This window comes from Syngnathus floridae, chromosome 9, assembly GCF_059516105.1.
Source record: "Syngnathus floridae isolate MCC-2025c chromosome 9, RoL_Sflo_1.0, whole genome shotgun sequence".
NCBI classification, from domain to species: domain Eukaryota; kingdom Metazoa; phylum Chordata; class Actinopteri; order Syngnathiformes; family Syngnathidae; genus Syngnathus; species Syngnathus floridae.
In genome coordinates, this window is record NC_142421.1 from 6,630,595 (window position 1) to 6,645,000 (window position 14,406).

Below are 14,406 nucleotides of genomic sequence, written 5' to 3' on the forward strand. Positions count from 1 at the left end.
AATTCAGTTTTTTCCAGCAGCATTCATACCGCAGAGTGCGTATATAAAAGACATACAGATGACATGTGTGTAACTCAATAGGCTTCTAGAAAAGGCTGCCACTTACAACGGCATCACAAAAGAAAACCAATGTGTGACAAAATACAAATCAACAAAGGCAAAGCAACAAACCCAATACACGTGTAACAGAGGAAAAAACTAACTCTGAGCTAGCTGGCAAGCGGATTCTTCTTTTTACACTTGTATTATCATGCTAAAAGTCACCTGCCATCAGCTCGCCTCTTTTTCGCCTTAAATGCAACATATCCATCACGTCAACTTAGGGAGAATGATACAGCTTTTTTTCTAACACACAATCCTATGATTACACACAAACTTTAACTAGTTAACCTGTTTTTGCACATGTACTATGTAACTGTAAAGAACATGAATGGCACTGAAAACTGACTGTACATTCCACTAAATTACCTTCAGTCAGTATACTGGCACCTTAAAAGTTTACCTATATTTGACCTTATTATTTTGTGCAAATAGTTCAAGGTCCATAAACACATGGATGACAGTGTGGTGTCAATGAACTTGACTGCCCTGCAGAGTCCTGACCTCAAGTCTTGACATCACCTTTAGGATGAATTAACGCGGAGACAAGAGTCAGACTTTCTTGTAAAACAATGGTGTGACCTTACAATTTTGCCTCAGATTACATTTTTAATATCCGTTTTGAAATGTTGCCTTTAGAAAAATCAGTTATGTGCAACTAGTAATGAATTAGTGTGCTCTTTTCCTCTAAGTGAATCCGAACCTTTTAACAGGACTATAAAAAATATTAACAAGCTCTTGTTAATGAGTGTTCATTTCATTGCTTTCCAGTACCATTAATTTTCATTTGCGACACACGACATTTACCCTTACCTTTCCTCAGCTATTTTTTTTTACACACAAAAAAAATCACAGCAATACAAGTTGCTTTCATGGTGAGATTTTAGTCTTGAGAACAAATCGAATGCATATTAATTTTGCCTTCGGTTCAGTCCTTTTGACTGGGTGAGATTAAAAATGTTAAAATTTAATATGCTCACTAGTGCCACCTTGTGGAAGCAACAAAATCACAGAAATTCTTGCCAAGATACCTAGGGATGTGAAAAATCTTTATTAAATACAAAACACTCTTTATAACAGTGCAGCGACGATAATACAAAATATTCAACAACAATGCGTTGCATTGAAACTGAAAATACCGTTTCTTGAAAAACCTTTTTGGAAAAAGGGTGAAATGCACCAATAAAGCAACAACAAAGCCAAGAAATGTCAAACTTAAAAACATGTGCAGTTGACAATTGAACATGCGGCAAGTATGAAGTCGGGCACCCAATCCCTTTTTATAAATTTTTCAAGAAAATAACAAATACGGACCACAAGTGCCACAAACAGTGTTAGAATAAAGTGTGCTTAATAAGAACGCTCACCAAACAATAAAACAATTTGTACTAAAGACATTTTTTCAACCTATTAACAATGTGACAGGAACTTCAATCGAAAAGAGCGATAAATAGTAAATAAATACTGTCACGTGTACTTGTGTAGTGTGGATTTAAACTAGAAACTGCAGTTAGGTTGGACACTGCCAATTTTAATGCACTAATGATGACGTGCAGGCCTTTTTTTTCCCCGTGCAGAGGTACCGGACTCTTTGGTTCACCGAAATACTGACCGATTAGAAACATAGCTTTTCATTAACTGCATCATCTAAACAAAGGACGAGAACAGGTCGGACATACAAGCGTCATAGCCCAAAAAATTTGTGTGTGGACGTGTTTGTCCAGAAAAGAAAATTAGCAATTTTTTTTTTTTTTTTGCATAGATTGAGCAGTGGTGTGTTGGCACTGCTTTATGAAAAGAAAAAAAAAAAAAGTCTAAGATACATGTAAGGATTAGTATCTAGTCCCTTAAGGTTTTTTTTTTTTTCTTCTTCTACTGGTTGTATGAATCAAGGCAGCTTTGCAAATAAGGCACTAAATAGTTTTGGCTTGTTTTGCCATTTGGAGTTCTTACAAAAGACTTGGATTGGAAGGTGACGGCAAAAAGATTGAATCCAGTTTAAAGGAAATGCTGATGAGAAGTAAAACTAAATGTCATTCTTTTTTCCCCCCACAAAATATGAAGGCCACATTGAAAAGAAATGAGAGTAGTCAAGGAGAAATAAAACTATAACCGTACAAGAATAAAGTCATCACTTCACATCTGAGAATAAAGGTGTAATACATCTAATGTCACTCCATGAGCATAAAATTGTAAAGAAAAAAGATGTCTCTATGAGAATAAAGTCATAATTATAAGAGCTTAATTGTTGCAAAGAAGGGGGCTGTTTCACAAAATAGTCAGTCATTTGACAAAATAAAAGTTGCAATATTATAAGGGGAAAAGTCAATTTTATAAGAATACAATCGTAAATATTACAAAAAGCTTTCTTTTTATGAGACTAAAATCAGCATCTATAAATGAGACTATAAACTAAACACGGCACTTGTGATATTCACTTGTTAATGTTTGGACACCATCACAAAAACGTTTTTCTTTTCCTTTTAAATGTTTTACTCCATTCCAAACTTTAACCCTGTAACTTGTCATTTTCCCATGTCATTTCTTTTCAAAGTGGCCTTATACTTATTTGGCGTGTAATACAATCATTTGTTCTTTGCTGTGCAACCAATAGAAAACATGGGACCATGTGTGTGTGAGGTTTGCTTGTATCCCTTAAGGCACCAAGAAGTCAGCATGTGTCATCAAGTCACTGTTAGGCGATGTTGTTGCTCCCTTGTTTTGTGGTCAAAGTGCATCATGGCACATGCTTGACTTCTCATGTGTTTAAACCTGAGTGCTGGCACTGACCTTGACTGTGCTCCGTTTTTACCAGGGTATGTTGCATACTAGCCGAGAGATGCTGCTCTGCAGAGTAACGTACAGTCCAGTTCCTCTGACGCTGTGTCCCAGTTTTCTGTAAACTAGGAAGCGCGATTAAGGCAGCCACGGCTTCTTGTCATTTCCTTTGTGATCGGGAATGTGTTTGTAGCGACACCTGTCTCCAAAATAGCAACCTGTGGTTCTCCAGAAGTAACACTCATCACCGTTCACGGGGCCTCGTCGCCGTGGTCTGAGATGAGAGGAAGTATACGCATGATGAGGGGAAAAAAATCAGTGCTACCTTGACTGTGACCTAACTTAAGAGTGACGCTCAAGACGAATATTTGTCTGAGGTTGAAAGAAGCATTTAGAATTTCAAAACAAGCAGCATATAGTGAACTATTCTTAAAAAAAAAGCCTAATGCATACTTCAAGCTGTTTGCTACCACTCAGTTGATGTTGGTTCAAAAACTAAACATGAAATTAAGACAATTACACCTGCATCGAATAAAATAACTAGCTAACTAACATTATGCTAACATAACAGAAATTCCACAACCAGCCAATTGAAACTAGCATTTTTATACTCAGGAAAAAAAAACAAAAAAACGACTGACATAACTGTAGCAGACCTTCTGTTTCATCATTAACTCTTCAGGTAGCATGTCTGGCTAGCTGATACTGCCCTCTGCTGGTCAAGGCTTGCACACAAGGAGGAGCAACAAATTAAAGACTGAAATCCTGATGCACAAATTGTTTTTTATCCATTCTTTTGTCTGTTAATCTCAAAAGTCAAGGCACCAGTGTACAATGGCGTGCTTCTTACCCAGCAGCAGCGGCTGCTTGCTGCGTGACACCGAGAGGAATAGGAGGAACTCGCTGCTGGCGACGGTCCGGATAGCGCACCACTACACGTGTGTTCTCAATAAAATGTCCCTAAGGGAGGCCAAATGTAAAAAAGACTTTGTTTTGCAACAGCAATGACGAAGTGAATGTAAGCCGTTAGTACTCACGTTGAGTTTGTCCTTCGCACGGGCGGCGTCACTAGCATTCTTGAAATTAACAAAGGCGCAAAACCTCTCGTGCAGCAAACGGATGCTTTCGATCTCGCCATACCTGCCATGTAAAGAACACAAGCGACTGGTCAAATTCAGGATTTACAAACAAAATTCTCTAAAGTGGCTGTAAAAACTCTGGCCAAGTGATTCCATTTGAGTTATCACTGAATAAAGTAAACGCACTGATTGATTTCAAGGCAGTCATGCTCCAGCATTACCCCTAAATACTCCCACTTGTTATCGAAGCATACAGTTTGATTATTTTACAACTTTGTGTTACACTTGTGTGGCAATTAACAATGTTTCAAGATAATAAGAGATAATCCTTTTGATACACAAAGGATACATGCACAAGGCTAAGTAACACACAGATAAACACTGCACTTGGAAAACAGTACAGTTAGCATGGTAGCCAAGTCAATGCTATGTAGCTACAACGAGGTCTCCTCGCTGGTATACAACTAGTAGAATAAGCTAAATTATCTTTGCCATGTTCATAGCAGGGAGACAGTCTACTAACCAAATGATGAAGTGCTATTTAGGTTATATTGTTGACATTAAATAGAACCAAATATTTTACGGTACACTTTAAAGACGTCCTTTAGGTGTTTTTCTGTCAGCTCCGCTGTTACGTTTCCCACCCACAGAGATGGGCAAGGCCTGATGGAAAAACAACAGAGAACGTGAAATGAAAACAGAAAAAAAAAACATCTCAGGCTATGTCGACCAATTATAATACATAAATAAACATCACATTACCCATGTTGTACAACATACTGATCTTGGTTAGGCGCTGAAAAATAAGGAAACAAAAGCTCGATTAAGGGATGGGGCGGGAGGGTAGACGCACCCAAAATATTTCTTTGCTATAAGTCATGAGTGCCAACTGACCTCCAGCAACATCAAAATAAGTTGCCAAAACAGCTTGCACCGTTGAGAATTTCTCTAGCAGCAACCCGCTGTCCACTTCATCAAAACCATACTCCTGAAGCACAAAGCATGTTTGATGACAATTTCTCATTACAAAAAAACAATTTTGAAGGTATTCACCATCAATTGCAGCACTTTGCAATCATAGAGTTCATTGACAGCCTCTTCACAGTCTTTGTCCAGTTTTAGCACCTGCTCCATAGCCTTCTCCGCTTCTCTGTACCGCTAAGACACATTCACACGCCGTCGTCAAGCAAGTGAGAAGCTCAATGTCAAGTCAGGCCAGTGTGGCGCGAGTGTCCACCTGCATGCCCATGAGAGCGCTGCCCTTGCGGAAGTATCCTTTGGGCCACTCTGGAGCCAGCTGGATGGAGCGCTCTCCGTCTGCCAGGGCCTGAGGGTACTGCTCCAACCAGTAGTAGCAGTAAGAACGGTTCCCATAGAACCTGCAGCAGCAACATACATTTCCAGCATGTATGTCATTTCTTAGTAATTGCCTAACGTTTCAAAGTAAGCACTAAATAAGGAATGTGACGAGGGGACGCACCTGTAATCAGCTGGGTCACATTTGATGGCTTCTGTAAACATGCGGGCTGCTTGTGAGTACTGCTCCTCTTGCACTAGCTTTATTCCTTTTTCTTCAGCAAACAAATACGCTCGTCACTGGCTCAAGCATGACGTTCATGGATATTTATTCAGCGCATACCGCAATAGCCACATTCATGTGGACATTGCCGAAAGCAAGGCACAATCTTCGAACATATGCTTTGAATGTTATTTACCTGCAAGTGATGTGCTTTTCCTCGTCATGGCTTCAGTTAGCTGCGTCTGCAATGACAACGACATAATTTACATGGACTGCTATGAAAGCATACATCAAGATAGGTACTGCACATGAGAAGAGGCAGAGAATCTAAAATGGTGATTTTTGTCACTGTCATGTTTAAACTTTAATATTATTCATGTATTTGCATTGGAACTAGGATTCCTGTAATGTTTTGAAGTTATTGTCGTTATATGAGTAGGGCTGCAACTATCTACTGACAAACTGTGCTAACCACTCAAGAACTCTCATTCACTGAAATTGCTTTGCCCCTATCAAGAAAATCTCGTCAAATGCCCATCCCCAAAAACACACGTTCCGTCAGCCGCTTTTAAAAGTGGTGCAAAGTCTACTTTTTTACACGTCAGACTTTGCACAATGTTATGATACGCACACACCTCACCCTGCCGAACGACTGGACAAGTACCTTCCTTCTGGCCTCGTTCTCTTTGTTCTCTTTGGACTTGCGGCCTTTAGGCTTGACGTGGTGGCTGGCAGCATTGGCAAAGAAGGCACTGCTCATGTCCCACTCAGGCTCCTGTGGGCCATGTAAGACATGTTGATCATTGACTGAGTGGGAATATTGGGCAGGGGAGAGGAGGGTTAGGCGATTACAGGAAAAAAAACAGAGGGTAAAATTCAAATCATGATTCATCCATTTCAAAACGACTATTCAACAAGCAAAACGAAACTATCCATTCCATGAACATTACAGACTTCAACACTGTATTCTTTTTGTCAAACACAAAATTATAAATTTCCCAATATTGAAATCACAGTTAAATAATGTAAACAAGTCCCCACCTCTTCCGTCGATTTGGCTTTCCGACGCTCTTTGGAGGGAGTGGCAGCTTTGGAGGTAGTGGGCTTGTCTGAGGCAGCTGCTTTTACATCCTTTTTGTCATCCTTTTGCAGGTCTTTCTGGCCCTCCACATTAGCTTCCGCTTCCGAATCAGAGTCTTCCAATTCCGACTCGCCGCCTTTTTCGTCTTCATCCTAATTAGGAGAACCACATAATTATTATCCAACGTAGCACAGCTCATTCCAACGTAGAAACCACAATGATTACCTGTCTCTCTTTGTCGGTTTGCTTCGACTGCTCTGACTTCTTCCGTATTCGACGGCGCTGTAAAAAGATTCAAAAGTTAATCCTGGGCTGTAAAAATGAAATCAAATCACTCGATACCTTCTACTGGTAATTCATAGAGAAAAAGGTTGAAGCAAAACATTGCACACTTGAGGAAGTGCAACGTGTACAACAACTGTTTAAAAAGGATCAAAATGTGTGTTTACCTTTCTCTTGGCCCTGCGTCGCTCTGCTCTGCGTCTGGCCTTCTCATCATCGCTCAGGTCCTCCTCGACATTTAATGCATCCTGAACGCGAGCACATGCACACACACAGTTAGAGTGACATTATGAAGCTTTGACAGTGCCAAGTCGGCGTGCCCCTGTTTATTTACCTGTGATAAAGCCCTAGTATCATTTGGGCCAGGGACTGTGGCACCACGGTCCTTGTGTTCTTCCTGCTGCTGCGCAGGCGGACCTGTTGGGAGCGTGGTTAATTATGCTACTGCACTTTGCAAAGTAACAAAAGGCACTCAATTTGCTACTCACTAACCATATGAACATTTGAACTAATCAAATGCTGATTTTCACATATATATGCACACTACTTTTTGTTCAGAATGTTATGCAGTGATATGACCACAGAGTTTCACTTATTTCATTCTTGATTACACCAACAAATTATTGGAAAAGTGTCAACAATTAGTTTTTAGTTGTCAACGTGTGTGGCACACGCCTACCAAAACAGGATTTTCCACATTTGTAGGTTTTTGTCTTTGGACTTTTCTCTCATCATGACAGGATCATTATCAAGCAGGATGACACTATAAAAAAATCCATGCACGTGTCATGCAATGCAAAGGCGTCTTCAGTTTTGGTAAATACATAAATAAGTTTGTGTGGATTCCATAGATAGCTGCCAATTAGCTAGCAACGAGCGTTAAATTATATTAGTCTTTAACTGCTTTCCTTCTGTCTATTCATTTATCCATTCTCTACCACTTATTCATTCCACCAACCCATACAGTTTCCAAAGTCTTAAATATCACTTTGAAACAAAACAAACAGCAGTGCATTGATACCTAAAAGGAGGATATCACAGTCCTGGATTTGGACCTTTTGTACACGTACTGCAAATGACGAGACTCATGTCCTGATGTCCCTTTTACTCTCCACATAAAACTGAGTGTCCGTTCACGTTGCAAGCAAGAACATACTGCCCCTCACCCCTTTCATTGCTATCATCCTTTGGATCCAAGAAGCGTCATACTGGCTTCCACCCCTCCCTTAAGGGTACAAATCCCATGTTACATTCATCATCTTTATTGAATTTCCTGACAGTTTATGTTGCAACACAAATCAGACCATTGCATGCTGAACTGACATGTACTGTAAAGAGATTATGTAAAGTCAGGATTGATTCATGGTTCATATTGCAAGATTGCCTAGACACCTAGATGTCTGATAGAGATAATTGACTTCCTTGTTATAGTAAAGTTCAATGACATCTGATGACACATTTTGGAGATTGCAAGGATGAGATCATGGTTTTTAATCCAAATAGCCAGGATGGGTGAGGCATTCAGAGAAAACAAAACTACTACCAGCGGTGTTTGACATTGAGAACCTGTTTCTCAGAAACACCCCTGTGAAAATCCTGCGGATGATAGTGGAGGCACACAAAGGATGAGAAACCACGCTGAGACGTGGGCGCGTGTGCGGTGTTAGGTTTCTATTTGTTCAAATCAGATAAAATAGAAATGATGAAATCGTGACTCATGAGACACTTTAAGGCTTTTAACAACACTCCGACACCGCCATGTTAAATGTGTCCTTTGTACGATTAGGTGGACTGATTAATGTTGTCCTTTTAGAAAGTTTTCATCGTCTTAACCTGAAAACATTCACAAAGCATAAAAAGAATACCAGTGTTCCACTTTGATACTTTTGTATCATTGTGACAGTATGTGGCAAGCATCCAAGGTGGTTAGACGTCAGCAACAAGTGTGTCTCATCTCCTGGTTTGTGTTTGGCTGAAAGAAAAGCTCGTTCCACAAGAATGCACAACACAACAGGGCCACAACAAAAACTCAGCTTTGAGGTCTTTTAAATTGCTAATAAAGTGTAATCTAGTGCACATTTGACAAAAACGATGCATATTATAGTTGCTATTTTTATTTCAGGAGTAATAAAAAAAATGTTTTAAAATGTTACACTAAGTATTTGGGAGAAACATAGCCCAGACACCTGATATTAGTAACTTTTTTTTTTTTTTAACAGCATCAATGTCTTGGACATGCACTGTTTTGGGAACACTAAAAGTGCTTTAAAGTAGGACGTACCAAATGTGTCCATGTCATAATGGCTTTCTTTGACATTCCTTTTAGCCTGTAACAATGGTTGTAATATGGATTGATTCTTTAAAGGGTCATTTTTTACTTTTGGTGAAAATTTAAGAATGGGTGGGGGGGCTACACATTTTTAGATTTTTAACATTACATCAGAGAGATAAAATGGTTAAACTTCAAGAACTTGTACTAGTAAACCTCAAGCACCTCAAAATGTATTAGTAATTAGTAGTGCTGTAGACAAATGAGTCATAATTCGATCATCGATGATCAATATTTTGTCCATTAATTGATTAATTCTGTCAATTAATCGTAGCGCCTCTGAAATGATCATGACATCAACTCGGTATTGTTTGCATTATGCATTTCATTTCCCCACCCAATGACCATATTCTTTATCAATGTTCATCCCGATCACCATATCCTTCCTTTTTTTTATGCCTGCTGCGCTCTGACAAGGATTTTGAGACATTGTTGTCATTCCTACGTCCTCCCTTCTCCTCTAACCCTCATCTGGTTTCACTATAAAGCCATTTATATATCTTGTGCGTTTCATTACAGTGGAATGAGACAAGCTTTCTAAAAAAGTGCACAAGCCCACTTTTATGGTATGCACTGACTGAAGGTAGTTCGACAAAAGGGTGTAACTGGCATTGTACCACACGCAGACTCATCTAAAAACACGTTTTATCTCCACAATCCGAACACGAAACGACGAGTTAAAAGTCCAGCTCATAGCTAACGCTGGCCAAACGATTTAAAAGGAGTCATTACTTTTGGTCGACTTTAAAAAGTTGGGGCAAAGTGTTTCTTACCGCTGGCGAACCCCAACAGACGACATATGTCACGGGTGATTTTCATGAGCGCAACCATCCAGCTTTATCGTCCCCCGAAACAGCCCCGATGAATCGATGAGAAGGCACTTGTTTAGGGACGGCGTGGACAGCACAACCGTGGTATCCGATTTGTTGTCAGTGTCCGGTGAAGTGGGAGTGGGTCGGTCGAGTGGGTATCTCCCTGCGGCGGATACGTTTCCAGCCGCTTCCTGACGAGTTAAAGCGTCGTCTTAAAGGCGCAGTACACCCCGCCCCCCGCCTCACGTCACATAGTTCTCATTCCATTGCAGTGATAGAAGCCACGTTGCATTGTGATAAATTCACATTATGGAATACGCAATATAAAAATAATATTGATCCCCACCAGATCCTGCAGATGGAGCACTTGGCTCTCTGTAAATAAATACATGACTGAGATTTAGCTCTGTGTCTCATATGTCTTTTTTTCCGTCTGTATTTTATAACTGGTACTGATTTGGATCAGAAAAGTGAAAGGAGAATAAACATAAAACAAACCTTATGGGTTCTATGGTGTAATGGGCAGCACTCTGGACTTTGAGTTCAAGTCTTGGTGGACCCCTCAAAGTCCTCTGTAAATGTTGGAATTGGGAAAAGGCACAAAGTGAGATGTGGAAAGGTTTTGCCATGCAAAGCCTGACTTAATGTACCGTGTGAACAAATTGCTAGCTGAAAGTAATTGTCAACAAGCAAATGTATGCCCCACTGTTTGCATTTGATGAGGCAATTAATTAATGAGTGAAGTCAACCACTCAAACGCCAGCGACCAACAAACCAGCTGCACTCATTGTACATTTACTTGCTTTTTAAGTAAAAGTATCAGTTATTATTGGAGTAATCAAAGAGAAATTTCTTCCTGAACTGTCAAAGCTATGAGTTTTAATGAGTTGCTTGGTAAAGATCAAGTGGCCAATGAAGACGAAGAGCAGCAGGATCACCTTATTAGCAAAGGTTCCACCGAGATTTGAACTCAGATCGATGGATTCAAAGTCCAGAGTGCTAACCATTACACCATGGAACCCATAAAAAAATGGCTTGTGTAGGTCAATCTTAATGACCTTATTGCTTATATTTCCTTGCATGAGGGCGAGATCTGCTTCAATTCCTTTCGGGTTTATTTACTTGAGTTCACATTAAAAGCAACATATTTGGCAATTATGAGAAAGAATGTATAGATTTTTAATGTGTTGCTTGGGTATCAACAAATACTCGAAAGTCAAGTGACCAAAGACAACAAAGAGCAGCAGGGTCACCATAATAACTGAGGCTCCACCGAGATTTGAACTCGGATCACTGGATTCAGAGTCCAGAGTGCTAACCATTACACCATGGAACCGATAATGAAGTATGTTGTTAGGGTCAGTGTTAATGACCTTATCGCTTATATTTCCTTGCACTAGGGCAAGATCTGCTTCTATTCCTGTCGGGTTTATTTACTTTATTTCACATTAAAAAACAACATCTTTGGCAATTATGAGAATGTATGTATAGATTTTTAATGTGTTGCTTGAGTATCAACAAATACTCCAAAGTCAAGTGACCAAAGACAACCAAGAGCAGCAGGGTCACCATAATAACTGAGGCTCCACCGAGATTTGAACTTGGATCACTGGATTCAAAGTCCAGAGTGCTAACCATTACACCATGGAACCAATAAGAAATACATTGTATAGGTCAATGTTAATGACCTTATCGCTTACATTTCATTGCAGAAGGGTGAGATCTGCTTCAATTCCTTTCGGGTTTATTTACTTGATTTCACATTAAAAAACAACATATTTGGCAATTATGAGAAAGCATGTATAGATTTTTAATGTGTTGGTTGGGTATCACCAAATACTACAAAGTCAAGTGACCAAAGACAACCAAGAGCAGCAGGGTCACCATAATAACTGAGGTTCCACCGAGATTTGAACTCGGATCACTGGATTCAGAGTCCAGAGTGCTAACCATTACACCATGGAACCGATGAAGAAATACATTGTGTAGGTCGGTGTTAATGACCTTATCGCTTATATATTCTTGCACAAGGGCGAGATCTGCTTCAATTCTTTTCAGGTTTATTTACTTGATTTCACATTAAAAAACAACATATTTGGCAATTATGACAAAATTTGTATAGATTTCTAATGTGTTGCTTGGGTATTAACAAATACTCCAAAGTCAAGTGACCAAAGACAACCAAGAGCAGCAGGGTCACCATAATAACTGAGGTTCCACCGAGATTTGAACTCAGATCACTGGATTCAAAGTCCAGAGTGCTAACCATTACACCATGGAACCGATAGAAAACTACATTGTGAAGGTCAGTGTTAATGACCTTATCGCTTACATTTCCTTGCAGAAGGGCAAGATCTGCTTAAATTCCATTCGGGTTTATTTACTTTATTTCACATTAAAAACAACTTATTTGGCAATTATGGGAATGTCCGTATAGATTTTTAATTTGTTGCTTGGGTATCAACAAATACTCCAAAGTCAAGTGACCAAAGACAACCAAGAGCAGCAGGGTCACCATAATCACTGAGGCTCCACCGAGATTTGAACTCGGATCACTGGATTCAAAGTCCAGAGTGCTGACCATTACACCATGGAACCGATAGAAAACTACTTTGTGTAGGTCAGTGTTAATGACCTTATCGCTTACATTTCATTGCGGAAGTGCGAGATCTGCTTAAATTCCATTCGGGTTTATTTACTTTATTTCACATTAAAAAGCAACATATTTGGCAATTATGAGAAAGTATGTATAGATTTTTAATGTGTTGCTTAGGTATCAAAAAATTCTCCAAAGTCAAGTGACCAAAGACAACAAAGAGCAGCAGGGTCACCATAATAACTGAGGCTCCACCGAGATTTGAACTCGGATCACTGGATTCAGAGTCCAGAGTGCTAACCATTACACCATGGAACCGATAATGAAATATGTTGTTAGGGTCAGTGTTAATGACCTTATCGCTTATATTTCCTTGCACGAGGGTGAGATCTGCTTCTATTCCTTTCGGGTTTATTTACTTTATTTCACATTAAAAAACAAAATCTTTGGCAATTATGAGAATGTATGTATAGATTTTTAATGTGTTGCTTGAGTATCAACAAATACTCCAAAGTCAAGTGACCAAAAACAACCAAAAGCAGCAGGGTCACCATAATAACTCAGGCTCCACCGAGATTTGAACTCGGATCACTGGATTCAGAGTCCAGAGTGCTAACCATTACACCATGGAACCGATATAGAAGTAAATTGTTTAGGTCAGTGTTAATGACCTTATCGCTTATATTTCCTTGCAGAAGGGCAAGATCTGCTTAAATTCCATTCGGGTTTATTTACTTTATTTCACATTAAAAAACAACTTATTTGTCAATTATGGGTATGTCTGTATAGATTTTTAATTTGTTGCTTGGGTATCAACAAATACTCCAAAGTCAAGTGACCAAAGACAACAAAGAGCAGCAGGGTCACCATAATAGCTGAGGCTCCACCGAGATTTGAACTCGGATCACTGGATTCAAAGTCCAGAGTGCTAACCATTACACCATGGAACCGATAGAAAACTACAATGTGTAGGTCAGTGTTAATGACCTTATCGCTTACATTTCATTGCAGAAGGGCGAGATCTGCTTAAATTCCATTCGGGTTTATTTACTTTATTTCACATTAAAAAGGAACATATTTGGCAATTATGAGAAAGTATGTATAGATTCTTAATGTGTTGCTTGGGTATCAAAAAATACTCCAAAGTCAAGTGACCAAAGACAACCAAGAGCAGCAGTGTGACCATAATAACTAAGGTTCCACCGAGATTTGAACTCGGATCACTGGATTCAGAGTCCAGAGTGCTAACCATTACACCATGGAACCGATAAAGAAAGACATTGTATAGGTCAGTCTTAATGACCTTATCACTTACATTTCCATGCACATGGGGGAGATCTGCTTCAATTCCATTCGAGTTTATTTACTTGATTTCACATTAAAAAACTTATTCAGCAATTATGAGAAAGCATGTATAGATTTTTAATGTGTTGCTAGGGTATCAACAAATACTCCAAAGTCAAGTGACCAAAGACAACCAAGAGCAGCAGGGTCACCATAATAACTGAGGTTCCACCGAGATTTGAACTCGGATCACTGGATTCAGAGTCCAGAGTGCTAACCGTTACACCATGGAACCGATGAAGATACACATTGTGAAGGTCAGTGTTAATGACCTTATTGCTTTCCTTGCACGAGGGCGAGATCTGCTTCAATTCTTTTCGGGTTTATTTACTTTATTTCACATTAAAAAGCAACATATTTGGCAATTATGAGAAAGTATGTATAGATTTTTAATGTGTTGCTTGAGTATCAACAAATACTCCAAAGTCAAGTGACCAAAGACAACCAAGAGCAGCGGTGTGGCCATAATAACTAAGGTTCCACCGAG

The 14,406-nt window shown here is 39.4% G+C and overlaps 1 protein-coding gene and 12 non-coding genes across 14 annotated transcripts in view; all 13 read right to left on the reverse strand.

Moving 5' to 3' along the window:
- Nucleotides 1-1,127: 1,127 nt before the first annotated feature.
- On the reverse strand, nucleotides 1,128-10,179 carry LOC148393171 (uncharacterized). Of its 2 annotated transcripts, XM_088385285.1 has the most exons (17): nucleotides 9,941-10,179; nucleotides 7,173-7,255; nucleotides 7,006-7,086; nucleotides 6,782-6,838; nucleotides 6,517-6,708; nucleotides 6,140-6,250; nucleotides 5,672-5,717; nucleotides 5,437-5,527; nucleotides 5,194-5,335; nucleotides 5,010-5,114; nucleotides 4,851-4,944; nucleotides 4,719-4,752; nucleotides 4,545-4,619; nucleotides 3,915-4,017; nucleotides 3,728-3,837; nucleotides 3,534-3,602; nucleotides 3,004-3,151 (listed from the first exon to the last, which is right to left on the reverse strand). In XM_088385285.1, the coding sequence occupies exons 1-16, from the start codon at nucleotides 9,996-9,998 to the stop codon at nucleotides 3,548-3,550; spliced, it is 1,437 nt and encodes a 478-aa protein (XP_088241411.1). In that variant the 5' UTR covers nucleotides 9,999-10,179; the 3' UTR covers nucleotides 3,004-3,151; nucleotides 3,534-3,547. The 2 variants fall into 2 exon arrangements, with proteins under 2 accessions (XP_088241410.1, XP_088241411.1); XM_088385284.1 differs by lacking the exon at nucleotides 3,534-3,602 and having other exon boundaries at nucleotides 1,128-3,151.
- Nucleotides 10,180-10,928: 749 nt separating this feature from the next.
- trnaq-uug (transfer RNA glutamine (anticodon UUG)) lies at nucleotides 10,929-11,000 on the reverse strand. Its single transcript has one exon. It is a non-coding gene; the product is annotated as a tRNA-Gln (tRNA).
- Nucleotides 11,001-11,243: 243 nt separating this feature from the next.
- On the reverse strand, nucleotides 11,244-11,315 carry trnaq-cug (transfer RNA glutamine (anticodon CUG)). The gene has a single exon. It is a non-coding gene; the product is annotated as a tRNA-Gln (tRNA).
- A 244-nt stretch (nucleotides 11,316-11,559) lies between these two features.
- Nucleotides 11,560-11,631, reverse strand: trnaq-uug (transfer RNA glutamine (anticodon UUG)). Its single transcript has one exon. It is a non-coding gene; the product is annotated as a tRNA-Gln (tRNA).
- A 243-nt stretch (nucleotides 11,632-11,874) lies between these two features.
- Nucleotides 11,875-11,946, reverse strand: trnaq-cug (transfer RNA glutamine (anticodon CUG)). The gene has a single exon. It is a non-coding gene; the product is annotated as a tRNA-Gln (tRNA).
- Nucleotides 11,947-12,190: 244 nt separating this feature from the next.
- Nucleotides 12,191-12,262, reverse strand: trnaq-uug (transfer RNA glutamine (anticodon UUG)). Its single transcript has one exon. It is a non-coding gene; the product is annotated as a tRNA-Gln (tRNA).
- Nucleotides 12,263-12,505: 243 nt separating this feature from the next.
- On the reverse strand, nucleotides 12,506-12,577 carry trnaq-uug (transfer RNA glutamine (anticodon UUG)). Its single transcript has one exon. It is a non-coding gene; the product is annotated as a tRNA-Gln (tRNA).
- Nucleotides 12,578-12,821: 244 nt separating this feature from the next.
- Nucleotides 12,822-12,893, reverse strand: trnaq-cug (transfer RNA glutamine (anticodon CUG)). Its single transcript has one exon. It is a non-coding gene; the product is annotated as a tRNA-Gln (tRNA).
- A 244-nt stretch (nucleotides 12,894-13,137) lies between these two features.
- Nucleotides 13,138-13,209, reverse strand: trnaq-cug (transfer RNA glutamine (anticodon CUG)). Its single transcript has one exon. It is a non-coding gene; the product is annotated as a tRNA-Gln (tRNA).
- A 244-nt stretch (nucleotides 13,210-13,453) lies between these two features.
- On the reverse strand, nucleotides 13,454-13,525 carry trnaq-uug (transfer RNA glutamine (anticodon UUG)). Its single transcript has one exon. It is a non-coding gene; the product is annotated as a tRNA-Gln (tRNA).
- Nucleotides 13,526-13,769: 244 nt separating this feature from the next.
- On the reverse strand, nucleotides 13,770-13,841 carry trnaq-cug (transfer RNA glutamine (anticodon CUG)). Its single transcript has one exon. It is a non-coding gene; the product is annotated as a tRNA-Gln (tRNA).
- Nucleotides 13,842-14,082: 241 nt separating this feature from the next.
- On the reverse strand, nucleotides 14,083-14,154 carry trnaq-cug (transfer RNA glutamine (anticodon CUG)). Its single transcript has one exon. It is a non-coding gene; the product is annotated as a tRNA-Gln (tRNA).
- A 239-nt stretch (nucleotides 14,155-14,393) lies between these two features.
- trnaq-cug (transfer RNA glutamine (anticodon CUG)) overlaps nucleotides 14,394-14,406 on the reverse strand; it is a 72-nt gene continuing 59 nt past the window's right edge. Inside the window, exon 1 of the tRNA in view lies at nucleotides 14,394-14,406. This exon is cut by the window's right edge and continues 59 nt beyond it. This is a non-coding gene — a tRNA (tRNA-Gln).

Bases quoted from the DNA above. Each gene is read 5' to 3' on its own strand.
- LOC148393171 (XM_088385284.1), bottom strand. From the start codon at position 9,998: ATGGTTGCGCTCATGAAAATCACCCGTGACATATGTCGTCTGTTGGGG. The intron at 5,115-5,193 runs GTGGACACTCGC...AATGTGTCTTAG, and splicing joins GCGCTCTCATGGGCATGCAG to CGGTACAGAGAAGCGGAGAA. The intron at 3,152-3,727 runs GTAAGAAGCACG...CTCTCATCTCAG, and splicing joins CAAGCAGCCGCTGCTGCTGG to ACCACGGCGACGAGGCCCCG.